General features: G+C 50.3%; 2 protein-coding genes across 2 annotated transcripts; both read left to right on the top strand.

Moving 5' to 3' along the window:
- The first annotated feature begins 366 nt into the window (after positions 1-366).
- Positions 367-10459, top strand: INHBC (inhibin subunit beta C). Its single transcript, XM_032421141.1, has 2 exons — positions 367-938; positions 9116-10459. The coding sequence occupies exons 1-2, from the start codon at positions 626-628 to the stop codon at positions 9859-9861; spliced, it is 1059 nt and encodes a 352-aa protein (XP_032277032.1). The 5' UTR covers positions 367-625; the 3' UTR covers positions 9862-10459.
- Positions 10460-14305: 3846 nt separating this feature from the next.
- Positions 14306-16076, top strand: INHBE (inhibin subunit beta E). The gene is given in 3 exon segments (XM_032420944.1): positions 14306-14778; positions 15041-15585; positions 15587-16076. Coding segments are annotated over 3 exon segments (1056 nt in total). The 5' UTR covers positions 14306-14480; the 3' UTR covers positions 15800-16076.

Raw genomic sequence — 16076 nt, 5'->3', positions numbered from 1 at the left:
CCAGTGGGGTGGGGATGGGGGGGTAGCTAACAAAGGAATCTGCATTACAAGCCTCAGGAAGGGAGGAAGGGGGCAGTGGGGCTTTGAGAAGTACCTGGCAAAGGAAAATGAAACTCTTGTTATCTGCATGACAATGACATAAAGTGCCCTGCCAAGGACCCCTCTTATTTGAGAGTCACTTTTTAACGCTCTGTCTTAAAACCTCTCGTCTCTCCCTTTTCCTCCAGGCTTCCCAGCAAGGCCTTTGATCTGAAGAGGAATTTCATCTCTAACCTTTGTCCCCAGGTCTGGCAGCTTCCATGGGTAACCCACTGTCTCCCAGCACTGGCCCAGGGACATTTCTTTCCCCAAACTAAACAACCTCCCCTCACATCCCCCACTCTGTACTTTCACTGACTGTGTGTTGGAGGCTTCTGCCAAGTTCTACCTGTAACTGGCTTCATCTCTCAAGTCAGATGTTTGGCGGCTCTATCCCCTGCAACAAGGAGCCATGCCAGCTGGACACACTCTCCTTCCAGGGCCCCTGGCGGCCAGGTTGGAGGTGAGGCTGCAGCTGCTGAGATCCTGAGCCCCAGTTTTATGGCTCTGTCTCAACCGTATCACTGAAAGAGGGCCTCCTCCAGCAATGATCTCCTCATTACTCCTGGCCTTCCTATTCCTGGCTCCAGCCCCAGTGGCCATTCCCAGAGCTGACAGCCAGTGTCTGGCATGTGGAGGACCCGCCGTGGACCTGGATCGTCAGCGGGAGCTGCTTCTTGACCTGGCCAAGAGAAGCATCTTGGACAAACTGCACCTCAGCCAGCGTCCAACACTGAACCGGCCTGTGTCCAGAGCTGCTCTGAGGACTGCGATGCAGCGCCTCCGTGGGCCCCCGCAGGGGATGCTTCCAGAGGCTGACGGGGAACAGGAATATGAGATCATCAGCTTTGCTGACACAGGTGGGGTCCTGTTCTATAGATCTTCCCCCAAGGATGGAAAAGTCTCCTCCCCAGCCTAAGCCCTGACTCCCTCCCCCAAACCCTCCCAACTCTTGCTTGCCATGGCCTGTAATCTAATCCCAGGCTCCCACACCCTACCCCACCCCCTGCTCCCTCTTATTTAAACTTGACCATTGGGCAGCTGGGAAGTGGGTAGATTTCACTTCTTTTGAGACTGGCTGCCCGCATGTCCTCTGGCTCCCACAAACTTCCACAGGCTGTGGCATGAGCTCATCCACTTCCTGGGCCTGGACCCTGAGGCTGGGAGCTGGGGCGTCTGTCCGTTCTCTGGCCCCTGTCTCCCCCAACAGCCAGATGCCTCATCTGAGTAAAAAGGGGAAAAGTAAAACACCAGGACTACAATACTCCTCCAGCCTACCCTTGCTCCCTCATCTTAATACCTTGGGTCCTCACATCAGAACAGGGTCAAAATGGGACTCAGAAAAGTAGACAAAGGATAGAAGATGGAGGAGAAGGAAGAGTTACGTCCAGAGAGGAAAAAGGAGTTGGAGAATTTAGTGGGTAGCTGGAGAGACAGTCAAGAATTTGGAGACGGGACCCTAGAAACAACACAAAGTGATCTCTTTGGCCTCTGAGCTTCTTGCGAGCTCTTCCTTGGGTCTGGAAGGTCCTTCCCATTCCTGGCCCCTTTCCCCTGGTTAGCACCTACTCCCCTCCGCCTTCAAGACCCAGGACTTCCATCCTCAAAAAACCCACCCTGACCTGAGGGTGAGGGGCTCCCTCTCTGGTGGCTCCCCTACCCTTACTCTGAACCTGAACTCTGTGTGGAATTGCCTATTTCCAGGTTTTCTGTGAAGTCTGTCTTCCCGTAAATGTCGACCCCTTGAGGTCAGGGACTGTCATTTAGTCCTCATGTTATCACCAGAAGTTAGTGTATAGTAGAAATAACTAACACTTACATCATATTTACATTATTCTAAGTTTTTTACATACACTAACTCCTTGAGATCCTTGCAACAATCCAGTGAGGCAAGTACTATTGTTATCCTCATTTTAAAGATACTGAAACTGTGGGGTGCCTGGGTGGCTCAGTCAGTTAAGCATCCAACTCTTGATTTTGGCTCAGGTCATGATCTCAGAGTCATGAGATTAAACCCAGAGTTTCGAGCTCAGTGGGGAGTCTGCTTAGGGATTCTCTCCCTCTGCCTCCCCACCCTCAGGTACACTCTCTCTCTCAAAATAAATAAATAAATCTTAAAAAAAAAAAAAAGATACTGAAACTGAGGCACAAAGAGGTTAATTGGGGCACCTGGCTGGCTCAATTGGTAGAACATGAAACTCTTTTTCTTTCTTTCTTTCTTTTTTTCAAGATTTTATTTATTTATTTGACAGAGAGAGACACAGCGAGAGAGGGAACATAAGCAGGGGAGTTGGGAGAGGGAGAAGCAGGCTTCCCACGGAGCAGGGAGCCCGATGTGGGGCTCCAACCCAGGACCCTGGGATCATGACCTGAGCCGAAGGCAGACGCTTCACGACTGAGCCACCCAGGCACCCCAGAACATGCAACTCTTGATCTCGGGGTCATGAGTTCAAACCCCACATAGAGCAAAAAGCTTACTTTAAAAAAAAAAAAAAGTTGAGTAACTTCTCAAGGTCACGTGACTAGTAAGTGGCGGAGCCAGACAGCCTAGCTCTGGAACCCACGACCTTGACCACTACGCTACTCTGCTTCTCACGAACATACTAGATGCTCAATAAGCATCGGTTGCATTAAACAACCAAACCATGCTGTAAGTCAGTTTGACCACAGTGTAGAATCTCCAGTGATGTATGAGACCCTATTTTAATTCAAAAGGGGTTTCTGCCTATGACTAAAGATTTATTTATTTATTTGAGAGAGAGCAGAGCATATACTTGAGGGGGGATGCAGAGAAGGAGGGAGAGGGAGAGAGAGAACCTTAAGCAGGCTCTATGCCCAGCGCAGAGCCCGATGGAGGGCTTCATCTCATGACCCTGAGATCATGACCTGAGATAAAATCAAGAATCCGACGCTTAACCAACTGAGCCACCCAGGCGCCCCTGCCTAAGATTAAGAACACAAACTCTGCAGCCAGAGAAGCCTGGGTTCAAATCTTTGCTCTGCTGCTAATTACTGTGTGACCTGGGTTGTTAATGGTTTTCTCATTTGTAAAGTGGGGATAATGAGAGGATAGTTGAGAGAATTAAATGAACTAATACAGGTAATGTTCTTAGAAGGTTAAGATAGGAGAGAGCAAGAAATCAAAGACTCAGTTCCTACCCATGAGGGGTGTAGTTGCCGCTTCTGGGAATAAATTAATTAGAAGGTAAGGCAGAATGAAATAATGCTAGAGGAGGGCACAGAGCTTGCTAGGCCAGGGGTTATTCTTTGGGTCCTAGTGAGACAGGGAAGTCTTTCAGAAGACTGCAAATGGACTGGCGTTGTACAATAAGTTTGGCTTCAAGGGGTAGAGAATGGTAAACAACATTCTAAATGGAGGGGAAAATGTGAGTAAAAGTCTGAAGGAGTAAACTGCATTTGGAGTTGAAAAGCAGCTTGGTGTGGATGAGCACACGGTAGACAGATGACCATGAACCATGACTCCTTTGAACACCAAGATTCTGGGTTTTTGTTTTGTTTTTGTTTTTTTTTTTTTTTTCACTTTTGTATCCCTGACACCAGTTCCTGGCAACATTGTGGCAACATGATGCCCACCCGCATTTAGTGTGCCTGCCTCATCTCATTTGATCTTCACAACCACACCATAAAGTAGAGTTTATTATTCCCATTGTATGAAAGCAGAAACTGACACTCAAAGAAGATCATTTACATGGCCAAGGTCATACAGTTTGCAGGGGGCAGAATTCAAACACCGTTCTCTCTGACTTCAAAGTCTATATACTTTCCACATATTTGCTCATCAGTGAATGAGTACAACATTCAGCTGGAGGGGGCCTGATCTGAGGTGACATTTGGAAGTGAGAATGACTGATACCTGGATTCTACCTTTTGCATTTAATATGTTAGCTTGAAGTTTTTATTCCAATTTAAGCTATCATCCATCCACACAATAGTGAAAGCAAGACCTGAGTATGGTTCATGCTGGAGGAAGGAAGAGAGAGCTTGGGACTCTGGGGAAACTGGAGTGGGGGCGTTCAGTGATGTCCTGGAACTGGCTCATACTGGCTCATGAGAACAAATTATGAACATCTCCCAACTCCGCATCCAGTGATGTCACATTAATAGTTTGAAATTGGCCGTGGTGGGAGAATTTATACCACAGAAATTGGCAAACACTACAAATTGGGATTTATTTCCCTCTGGAATCCAGTTGTTAAACATTTACCAGCACACTACTGCCTGTGACCTAAAACTACAAGTAATCTGCCTCCCACACATCGAACATACAATGCTGACACAGGGACAGGATCACAATAATAGATACCCCTGTTCAACATGGGAGACAGGGGAGTGTTGGACACAGAACAGTCACTGATCCATGAAAGTTCTGATATCCAGCCAGGCACATATCTCAGTCTACCCCAAATCCAGAATTCCCTTGGTTAGGGCTTAGTTCTGCTCCCTGGCAGGATTTTTCTCGCCTCTTAAGGAGAGCCCACCAGTGCTCTCCTTGCCTTCTAGATCTACTGTCTCAGCCCTTGGCTCACCCTCTGAGATGTCTTTCCTTTTAAATAGGAAATGACCTGTGTCTGTGGCTGAGCAGTTTTCTCAGCCTGCTTCCTGCCCAAAGAAGTTGGGGGCCCAGAGACCTCTTTTCATTTTGAATCATCTCTGTCCCTTTTAGTCCAAACTGGTGCTGCTTTCACTACTAAAATTCTCTGTAAAACCATGTGGGCCATCTAAATAACAAATTGCAGTCTATTCAGTTAGACAAAAAGGCACTCAATTTTATCAAGACAGACCCATCTTTAGGTTGCAAGTCAGGGTGTTATGGGTTGATATTCCTAAGATTCTTAGAAGCCCTTTTGTCTAGTTGAGAGGATCTATAGAACATCACCTTAAATTTTTTTAGATTTTAACAAAGGTATTAGATCTTTAAAACGGGTCTTACAGTTGACCCTTTATTAAATGTTTTGATCTTAACTCTGAGGCCTATTTTACTGGCAATCCCCTGGATTTGATTTTTGCCCCAAGACCATTTCTTACTTTAAGAATCTTTTGCCAGACAAAGGTGAGGAATGAAAAAATATCTTATTGTTCAATCTAGCAGGTCCTGTTGGAAATATTTTCTCTAAATTCTTTTTTTTTAAGATTTTATTTTTATTTTATTCATGAGAAACAGAGAGAGAGAGAGAGAAGCAGGGGAGAAGCAGGCCCCCCGCAGAGCAGGGAGCCCGAGGTGGGACTCGATCCCAGGACCCTGGGATCACGACCTGAGCCGAAGGCAGACACTTAACTGACTGAGCCACCCAGGCGTCCTTATTTTCTCTAAATTCTGCTTGAAAATTGAACAGTTCCTTTTTTAGTTCATCTCACTCCTGAAATGCCTTATCATAGGCAGCTAAAATAAGCCAACTGGCACTTTCAGCATTCTGCCTGGAAATATCTTTAGCTAAATTCACAACTTTGTTAGATACCATTTCTAGCTTCCAAGTTACCACAGATGATAGCCAATACATAACACAGGTTCCCCTTTCTCCAGCTTCCGAGAGCAATTTCCTCACTGCTCTTCCTACCTCCACTAGCAGTGTCCTCACCATTCTTCCAACCTCTGCCTGCCACCCAGTCCCAAGGCCAAGGCTACATGTTTTAGGTCTTTGTTACAGAGCACCTTACCTCTGTTACTAATTTCTGTTTCAGTTACCTATTAATATAACTAATCAGCGCAAACATAGAGGCTTAAAACAAGAAAATCGGTCATTTCTGTGCTTTGACTGGACTTATCTGGACAGTTCTTTATCTCCATCTGAGGAGTAGCTGAGGGCACAGAGGCAACCGCATTCAGTCAGGAGCTTAGGGGCCGGACCATCTAAGATGGTCTCTGATCCTCAAAGTCTCTCTCCACATGGCTTCTCATCATTCAATAGTCTAGCCCAAGTTTCTTTAAAGCATGCTGGCTGGCTTCCAAAAGGGCAAAGCATCATTGTGTAAGTACTTATCAAGTTTCTGCTTGCACTGTGCATGCCTGTGTCTCATTGGCCAAGTCAAGTCACACAGCCATGCCCGGACAATATGGAAAGGGACTGCACAGAGCCATGAATATTGGGAGGTGTTGTTCACTGGGGGCCAACAATGTAATAGTCTACCACAGCCCCTGCTGGTTATGTGTCTGTGTACCATAACTAGGGTAACTTAAGAGGTTCTAGTGGTAGGGGCGCCAGGGTGGCACAGTTGGTTAAGTGTCTGACTCTTGGTTTCGCCTAAGGTTATAATCTCAGGGTCATGAGATCGAGCCCTGCGTCTGGTTCCACGCTCAGCATGGAGTCTGCTTGGGAGTTTCTCTCCCTCTCCCTCTGCCCCTCCTGCTTGTGCCCTGTCTCTCTCCTTGTCTCTCTTTCTCTCTCTAAAATAAATAAGTAAATCTTTAAAAGACAGAGAGAGATTCTAATGGTGGGGTGCTTAGTGACATAGCGAGATTAGTTGCACCAATCAGACTTTTCATCTAAGATTTGGGAATTGGGACACTGGAAGATCGTATCACTTTAGTTCGGAAGAGCTGATAAAAGATTCTGTAGACTCAGGAGATGGGGCTACCATTTTAGGACCTACGGAAATTAACAAAGAAGCGGAAGAAGTAGATCCGCAGAAAGAAGAATGGAATAGACTTACTTAGAGAGACCAAAATGAGAGACGTCATGTTGACTTTGAGAGCTGTCAAGAGCAGACTTATTCCTGACTTTCCAATTCACATGAAGCCTAGCTGAACTTTATGTTCATTCAACAATTGTTTATTGAGCTTATTATGTACTAGATACTAGAGAGAGTGGTAGACCATGCAGGCATAATCTCTACATTCATGGAGTTTACATTCTAGATGGAGGGGCAGGGGGGGAGGAGAGGAGGGGAGGAGAAGTACATAATAAACAAATGAATGAAAAAACAAGATGACCACGGAGAGTGATAGTAGCTATAAAGACAGTTAAGCAGGACGATGTATTAGATGGAGGTAGAGTTGAAGGCTGCTTTAGATAGGTTAGCCAGAGAAACCTCTACAAGAAGGAGACATTTGAGCTGAATGCCAAAAAGAAGCCAGTCAATCAAAGATCTTGGAAAGACATTTCAGACAGGAGGAAGCACAAGTGCAAAGGCCATGAGGTGAGTCCATGTTTAGTGAGTTCAAGGAACAGAAAAGAGCCAGTATACGTAAAATATAGTCATTAAGTGGCAGAATACCTAATCATACAAGTTTTCTGTGTTAAGGGGTTTAGATTTTATTCAAATAGCAATGGGAAGCCTCTGAAGGGTCTTAAGCTGAAGAGATTAAGCTGATCAGATTTATGTAATAAAATGCACTCTGGCTGATATATAGAGAATGGTTTGGGGGACAAGAGTGGACCACTTGGGAAGCTATTGCTATAATTCGAGAAAAAGATGACTGTGGGTTGAACGAATATATAGTAGAGGAGATGGGGATAAGTGAAATTATTTTATGAATTGGAGGTAGAGTTGGCAGATCTTGCAGATAATTTTATTTTCTTATTTTTTTAAGATTTTATTTATTTATTTTGAGAAAGTGTACACAAGTGGAGGGGAGGGGCAGAGGCAGAGGGAGAGGAGGAATCTCAAGCAGACTCCATGCTGAGCACGGAGCCCGATGCAGGGCTCCATCTCATGACCCTGAGGTCATAACCTGAGCTGAAATCAAAAGTCAGATGCTTAACCAACTGAGCCACCCAGGCGCCCCAAATCTTGCAGATAATTTTAAAGTAGGGGGTGAAGGTAATCAAGGTTTTGGCTTAAGCAATGCATTTATAGGGAATTAGGTTGGAGAAGGAATAGGTTTGGGTTGGGGGGAATAAATCTAGAGTTTATCTTTGAACATGAAAAGTTTGAGATATCACTAGATATCCAAATAGATTATCAGATCAGCAGCTGGAAATACAAGCCTGAGGATTAGGGAGAGGTCAGGGCCAGGGATATGTATTTGGGAGTCATCAGCATACAGATGGAATAGAAAGCCATGGGAATTGATGAGATCCTTCTGGAAAAGAATATATAGAGAGAAAAGAAGGGAGCTCAGGACCTTCAACATAGAGAGGTCAGGCAGAGGAAGAGGAGCTGTCAGCAAGAGACCCAGATAAAGTGACCAGAGTCACAAAAGCCAAGAGAAAGAAATATTTCAAGAAGGAGGGAATGATTAAGTGTGTCAAACACTGCTTAAAGGTCAAGTAAGATGAATATAAAGAGACGAAACCATTGGATTGGGAAATATGGAAAGTGTCGGTGATCCTGACAAGAGCAGTTGCAGTGGAGTGGAAGGAATAGAAACCCAATTAAGGTGTTTCAGTAGGGACAGAGCAGGGATGAAGAGAGAAAATTGGACAAGAGTAATAGTGACAGGGAGACATACATAGACAGAATCATTGTGGTGAGAGACTGGATATGGGGAATGAAGGGTTGCTCATAGGGTTTCTAGAGGTGATAAGGAGGGTAGTGGTGCCCCAATTTTAAGAACAGAAAGAGGGGGTAAATAGGAAGGAAAAGAATGATTTCCACTTGGGAAAAAACTGATTTTAATGTGCCAGCAGGATATTCATGTGACAAAACTAAGCAGTTAGAAATTTAAACCTGAACCTTGTTGATTCCCAAATCTATACATCCAGTCCAGAGGTGCAAAATGGTCTGGACTAGACCTCCAGATTTGGGAATCATCACCATAAAAATTGTGTTGGCTGACCATGAGTGTGGGTAAGAACTCCCTTCAGTGTAGAATAAAAGGAAATGAAGGTCAAAGACAAACTTTGGAGAACTCTTGCATTGAACGGATAGTGGGAGAAAGAAAAGCCAGCAAAAAAAAATCAAGGAAGAATCATAAGAGTTGTGTCATAGAAGCCAAGAAAGAAAAGATTTTCAAGAAAGAAAGGGTGGCCAACAATGCCGAGTGCTGCAGAGGGTTCAAGTATGCCGAGAATAACGAGGTAGCTGGTAGAATTCATACTCAGAAGGCCACGGTGACTGGGGCTTCTTGTGTCCACAGGCCTCTCCAACACCAACCAGACTCGTCTTGATTTCCACTTCTCCTCTGATAGAACTGCTAGTGGCATGGAGATCCAGCAGGCCAGCCTCATGTTCTTTGTACAGATCCCTCCCAATACCACCCGGACTTTGAAGCTGAGGATCCTTGTGCTAGGCTCACGTGACACCAACCTCACCTTGGCCACTCAGCACCTGCTGGAGGTGGATGCCCGTGGCTGGCACCAGCTCTTCCTGGGGCCTGAAGCTCAGGCTGCCTGCAGCCAAGGGCACCTGACCCTGGAACTGGTACCTGAAGGCCACGGAGCCCAGAACTCAATCATACTGGGTGGGGCTGCCCATAGGCCTTTTGTGGCAGCCAAGGTGAAAGTTGGGGGCAAGCACCGGGTTCACCGGCGAGGCATCAACTGCCAGGGTGGGTCCAGGATGTGCTGTCGACAAGAGTTCTTTGTGGACTTCCGTGAGATTGGCTGGCACGACTGGATCATCCAGCCTGAGGGCTATGCAATGAACTTCTGCACAGGGCAGTGCCCAATCCACGTGGCAGGCATGCCTGGCATTGCTGCCTCCTTCCACACTGCAGTGCTCAACCTTCTCAAGGCCAACACAGCTGCAGGTACCGCGGGAGGGGGCTCATGCTGTGTGCCCACGGCCCGGCGCCCCCTCTCTCTGCTCTACTACGACAGGGACAGCAACATTGTCAAGACTGACATACCTGACATGGTGGTCGAGGCCTGTGGGTGTAGTTAGTCCATGTGTGGATGGGCAGCCCAACACGGGGTAGGCAAACATGCCCTCACAGTGGTACCCTTCCTTGAGAGGAGGGAATGACCCCATTACTGCCTCTGTCCAGAAGGAGGGCTCCTTCCTGAGCAACCTATGGAAATTATCCCAACTGTGGCTTGAGGGGATCTTCATCTAAGGAGAGTCACTGTACCGTCCTCATGACCACCAGTCTCTCTCCTAGGGCATAGTCTATCCAGCAAGCCTCACAGGCTCAACTGCCACCCAGGGACTCTGATCCACCTGCAGCCGTGAGCAGTGCCATCTAGTTCCCAGGCAAAGCCACCCATAGCCCACCCTTAATCCATCCCATAACCCACTGTACTTCCCCGCTCTTCCCACTTGATGGCTGTCCGACTTGATGGCATCCCTCCAGGATGAGCTGACCCAGCCCCTTCCCCTGATTTTCTGGATTACCAGAGAGCCCCTTCCTTGGATTCATTGGAGATTAGATCACGGCTGTCCAAAGTTACTCTTCTCTGTATCTTGAGCCCTTTTCTTATTTGCGCTGGTGGGCTGCTAAGGCTCTCTTGGCACACCCTCATCCATTCTTTGTCCTTCTCTGCCCTGTTCTTCCCCCTTAAGGGCTGACTCACCTGAGCTCCTTTGGCCCCTGGCTTCCTGCTGAATTTGACTAAGGGCAGACACAAGCAGGAGATCAAAGGATAGGAGGAGACAGAGGTCAGGATATTTCTTATTCCTGTTCCCTCTGCCTAGGTGCCATGTGTCTGTGTGACTGTGGCGGTGGTCTGTCCCTACAGCTCCTATCTGGCTCCCCCCTGGCCCCAGTTCTTCCCAGGTTCTGACATCACTGCTTCTGCACTAGGGGTTGTGAGGGCTTTCCACTCTTGCTAGTCCCTGGGGGCCTCAACATGCCTCCTTGGTTCCCTTAACCCTGCCTACACCTCCATAAATAAGGTCTTCATTAAGTCTTCTTGGTGATGCAAACACAGACAACTGAATGGTTCTTTCGCCTCTTGCCAGGACCCTGGCTGACACCAAGGATGACACACAGTCTACCTGCCTGGCCCACTTCTGCTCTCTCTCACACAGGCTCCTCAGGGCCGAGCTACTGTGTCTATCCCACACTTCGTGCTTCTTCCTTTCCTAGGCTTCCTCCTCTTCTTTCTTAGGCCTCCTCCTACCCCCCAGAACCATCTTTGCTGGTCTCAGAGCTAATAAAGACTTAGGTTTTATCTGTTCTTCTCCTCCCTCCATACTCACTCCAAGAGATGAGACAGATCATTGCTCAGTCAGCAAGTAGGCTGACATCCTGGGAGCACACATGTGGGGGGAAGCAGAGGCACGGCTCAGAGCTGGCGGCCTTCCCTCACTGACCCCCAGGGCTCCATCCAGGAGACCTGCCTGGAAACTGGAACTGGCCAAGGGCCACTTGCATGGGACAGGGAGAAGGGAAATAAGAAATGGAATGAGGAGGGGGGGGTATTTGCTCTGAGACTGGGTCCTCTCTAGACCTTTGCCCTTCTTTCCCCATCATCTCCTCCCTTTGGTTAGACAGCCCTGAACCATGGGGTCGATATTGTCTGCAGCCCAAGGCCGAGTTTGCGCAAAACTCACGTGTCCTTTGGGTAACGTGATGTCTGTGTTTGCTCAACGTATAACCCCCTCCTCCCAGGGTCTGAGGTCCCTGGAAGAGGAACCCCAGAGGAGAAAGTCTGAAAGGGATCTCCTTAGGAGACCTGCAGATCTGAGCTGTGGGGCTTCCTGAGCAACCCACAGAAGTCATGCCACTTTTGCCTTGAGGAGATCTTCATCTAAGGAGAACATCTAAGGAAGTCTTATGTGCCCCTTCCTTCCCCTTCCACAGTGTCTCCCCTCCCTATAAGCCACCCCTCCCCTAGATCTGACCTCTCTCCCTCCAACTCCAGCTTCAGTCCCCAGGGCCAAGACTAAAGTGAGGTGAAGTAAGGCAGTCCCTTTGGGGGCAAAATTGTAGGGGGTTGCCAAGAAATTCATCCATTGAGGTTAATAAAGCAGCCCATTCCCTGGGAAGCTGGTCAGTGCTAAGCCAATGCAATGTTTTTAAAACAGCAAAATGAACGCGAAAAAAATCCGTGATGAACAAAACAACAAATTTTAAAATAAATACAGAACCGGTATTAACTTCCTTTCTTTTTGGCTCTGCCTTTTGTTAAAAGGGGAAAGAGTGGGTCTGTCTTCTTCCAAACCTTTGCTTCCAGATCCTCTTGGCCCCTAACTCTAGACTGTGTCAGGCTTTTCTCATGTGGGCAAGATAATCACTCGGGCTTCTTCTCCTTTCTTACCCGCCCCCAAGCCTGTCCCTTCCCCCCAGCACCCAACCAGGTTGGTGGTAGGGCGGGCCTGTGAGGCAGATGGCTGGGGTATTTATAACCTGGGAGCACTTCTTGGGGAAAGTGACTAAGATGCTAAGAACATATTTATAGCTGGGTTCTGACGTAAGTGTCAGTGGGGAGGTAGGGCCAGGCCAGGCACAGCAGCAAGAGGGTAGGAAGAGCCGAAAATTGGGGGCACCTGATAGAGAGTAGGGGAGAAGAGGGGTCAGCGACTCCTGCAGCCACTTGGTGCTGCTTCTCTTGACTCTGTCTCCTGGCCCCAACGGGTAAACCCTCTGAGACACCACCATGGGCAGAAACTTCTTTGCAGTTCGATGTTCCAGACCCCAGAGGTAGAGGGCTGTCACTCACCAGCCTCAACCAACAGAGAGGTTGCTCAGAGTGGGGGGACAGAACTGGACAGAGGGGCTTGAATATGTTTCTGCCCGGGGAGAAACGTAGGAAGAACAGAATGGTCTAGAAGTCTCCTAGTCCCTTCTCTCCCCACCCACCGCCGCACAGTGCCCTGAGTTTCTAGGAAGAGCCTGGCGCCCGTCATCAGGTTCCATTGGCACGTGTCAATGCGACAAGGTCTAAAACCAAAGGTAGAAGGGATGTGGGGCCTGAAGACAGCTTCTGCTCTCTGGTAGGGGCGAGAGGGGAGAGCACGGGGACTGGCTTCTGTGTTTTCTGTAGGAGAGGCGGGGTCCCCAGAGTGAGAGGCTGGAAAGCGCTCTGCATCTCCCCATTCCTCTGAGCAGCCCATTCCCTGGGAAGCTGCTCCGCCCTAAGCCCCCTGCCGTCCGGTGGCACTACACCGCCACATGGTGGACACTGGCGGTACTGAGGCCCGGCCCCCGAAGCACCACTTTCAGCCCCTGGTGCCAGACCTAGTAGCCTCTTGACAGTCCCCACTGGCTACATAGGCGGGAGGTTAATAAAACAGAGCCGGGGCACATTTCCAAATCACACTCACTTCCTTCTAGCTTCTTGAAGCAACTGGGGCATAAGGAGAAAGGCTAACATGAAGTCTACCCTTATAAGTTCGAGGTGGAGGGGCCATGGCCCTCCCATTTAGTCAGCAAGGAAGTGTGGTAAGGAGGGCTGGGATTGGAACTGAGGTCACTGCATTCATCTTGCTCTGCTCTTCAAAGTCCTTAGACCTCCCATTTCCCGCCCTCTTTCACAGAGGCCTCGCATCACTTCTAGGATGCCCTGAATTTAGGTAACTCTCACAGTCCCCTTAAAGAGAGCCAGCAGCTGGGTATGGGCCCTCCCAAGTCCCATGCCCTTCTGTCAGCCTTGATGGACTCTGCCCTGCTGTAAGATTGCATCACCGCCACCCCTACCCCTCTGGGTTTCCCCAGACATCGCAGTAATGTGCCCCCCACCCCCACCGTGCTCCAGGCCCCCTCCACGTTGTGCTCCAGTCCAACTGGACTCTGGGCAGCCAGCATAGGCAGGGTCAGGAGGTGACTTCCGTGCCCCATGGCACTGCCACCTTGGCCTGGGCAGGAGGACTCCATTCCTCTCCGCACCCCCCCCACCCCCGTCCCAGCCCTGTTGCTAGGAAGAAAGAGACCAGAGTTCTCCCTCCTGCCCAGAGACCCTGGAGAAATAACCAGTGGAACTCAACAGCTGCCTCATAAGAACTGCTGCAGCAGAGGTGTCTGGGTAAGCTGGAAGGACCAGAGGTATGGGAGGAAATTGCCCTCCCCACCTTGCCTCTATGAGTCCCTCCCCCGAGCCCCAGACCTTGGGGACTGAGCATGTGAAATCATTCTCTTTCTTGCATCATGCATGTCCACATTGCCCCCCCCACCCCCTTACACCTACCTCAAACTCAGTGACCAGGCCAGATGGTGAAACCCGAGCTCCCGGGGAGGGTGGGGGGGACCTCCACCCCCCTCAGGGCCCTGATCGGCAGCACAGCCGGCCAATCCTGGGGCTCAGAGGGTAGGTCTGCTGGCTGACCACTAAGTGGGGGAGCCCCAGGTTTCGGCTCTAAAGAGGCCCAAGTCGGTAACCAGCCATGAGCTGTGAGGGTCAAACTGGCAGACTGCGCTAAACACAGCCACCCATTGGACCATCCGCATACTGCCTTCATGAGTCCCGGGCCATAGAAGACAGGTGGCTCTACCCTTGGCTGAGGGTAGGTGTGGCACGGCGGTCTGCTGCTCTGCCCTCATTGGCTTCCCCGCAATCAGATCAACAGAAGGAGCAACTGCCATCTGAGGCTCCCGACCCAACCCAGGGCCATTCACCAGGAGCATGGGGCTCCCTGACATCCAGCCCCAGCTGGTGCTGCTGTGGGCACTGGTGTGGGCACAGGGGGCAGGGGCTGCATGTCCCTCCTGCGGAGGCCCCACGCCGGCGCCCCAGGCAGAACGAGCTCTGGTCCTGGAGCTAGCCAAGCAGCAGATCTTGGAGGGGCTGCACCTGACCAGTCGTCCCAGAATAACTCACCCTCCACCCCAGGCGGCGCTGGCCAGAGCCCTCCGGAGACTGCAGCCAGGAAGTGTGGCTCCAGCAAATGGGGAGGAGGTCATCAGCTTTGCTACCACCACAGGTGCGTTAAGAGAGAGGCAGGCAGAGAGCAGACAGGGAGAGGGAGGCGGAAGGGGACACTGACAGAAAAGGCAGACGGAGCAGGGTGTGGGAGGAGGGAGGACAGAAGAGGCAGGGACGGGTTTCGGAGCACGGAGGACACAAGGCAGTCCCCGCGTCTTCTAAAGGAGCTAGGGAGAGCAGCGGGCGGGGCTTGCAGGGGTCTCAGAGGGGAGCTCCATCCCTGCTCACATTCCTCTGTCCCTTCTCCATCTCTCTGGCAGGCCCCTCCACCTCAGCCTGCAGCTCCGTGCTCACCTTCCACCTGTCCACAGCCCAGTCCCACCACCTGTACCACGCTCGCCTCTGGCTGCACGTGTTCCCCACCCTTCCTGGCACTCTTTTCTTGAGGATCTTCCGATGGAGTCCAGGCAGCGGGCACCAAGGGTCGCGCACCCTCCTGGCGGAGCACCAGACCACAGCCCCGGGCTGGCACGCCCTCACTCTGCCCTCTAGCGGCTTGAGGGGTGAGGAGTCCCCTGTCCTGAAACTCCAGCTGAACTGCAGACTCCTAGAAGGCAACACCACCTCTGCCCAACAGCCTCGGCAGCTCCTGGACACGGCGGGAGACCAGCGGCCCTTCCTGGAGCTTAAGATCCGGCCCAGTGAGCCTGGAGCCGGCCGGGCCAGGAGGAGGACCCCCACCTGTGAGCCTGAGACCCCCTTATGTTGCCGGCGAGACCATTATGTGGACTTCCAGGAACTGGGATGGCGGGACTGGATCCTGCAGCCCGAGGGGTACCAGCTAAATTACTGCAGCGGACAGTGCCCCCCCCCACCTGGCTGGCAGCCCCGGCATTGCTGCCTCCTTCCATTCGGCTGTCTTCAGCCTCCTCAAGGCCAACAACCCTTGGCCCTTGGGTACTTCCTGCTGTGTCCCTACTGCCCGAAGGCCTCTGTCTCTCCTCTACCTGGACCGGGATGGCAATGTGGTCAAGACAGATGTGCCCGATATGGTGGTGGAGGCCTGTGGCTGCAGCTAGCGAGAGGACCTGGGGATTTGGAGTAAAGAGATCAGTTGGGGGTTCCCAGGCAAAGGGCATCTGTGGTGGGAGACATTGCCTGATCCACACCCCCACCTAATGGGTGGGGTGGCAGGATGACCGGGGTGACCCCTAGGGGACCCAAATGGGCACTTGTCCATCCAGACTCTTGCCTATTCCAGGCTGGTTGATGTGTGGGGAGATGGGGAAAGTGTGTTCTCTAAAGGAGTCTCCCCAGAAAGCTTGATTTCTGACCTAAGCCCCCTGAGAAGGTGGC

This window comes from Phoca vitulina, unplaced genomic scaffold (assembly GCF_004348235.1).
Source record: "Phoca vitulina isolate PV1807 unplaced genomic scaffold, GSC_HSeal_1.0 scaffold23, whole genome shotgun sequence".
Taxonomy (NCBI): Eukaryota; Metazoa; Chordata; class Mammalia; order Carnivora; family Phocidae; genus Phoca; species Phoca vitulina.
Note: the sequence above shows the minus strand (reverse complement) of the source record. Positions and strands in the feature narration are given on the sequence as shown.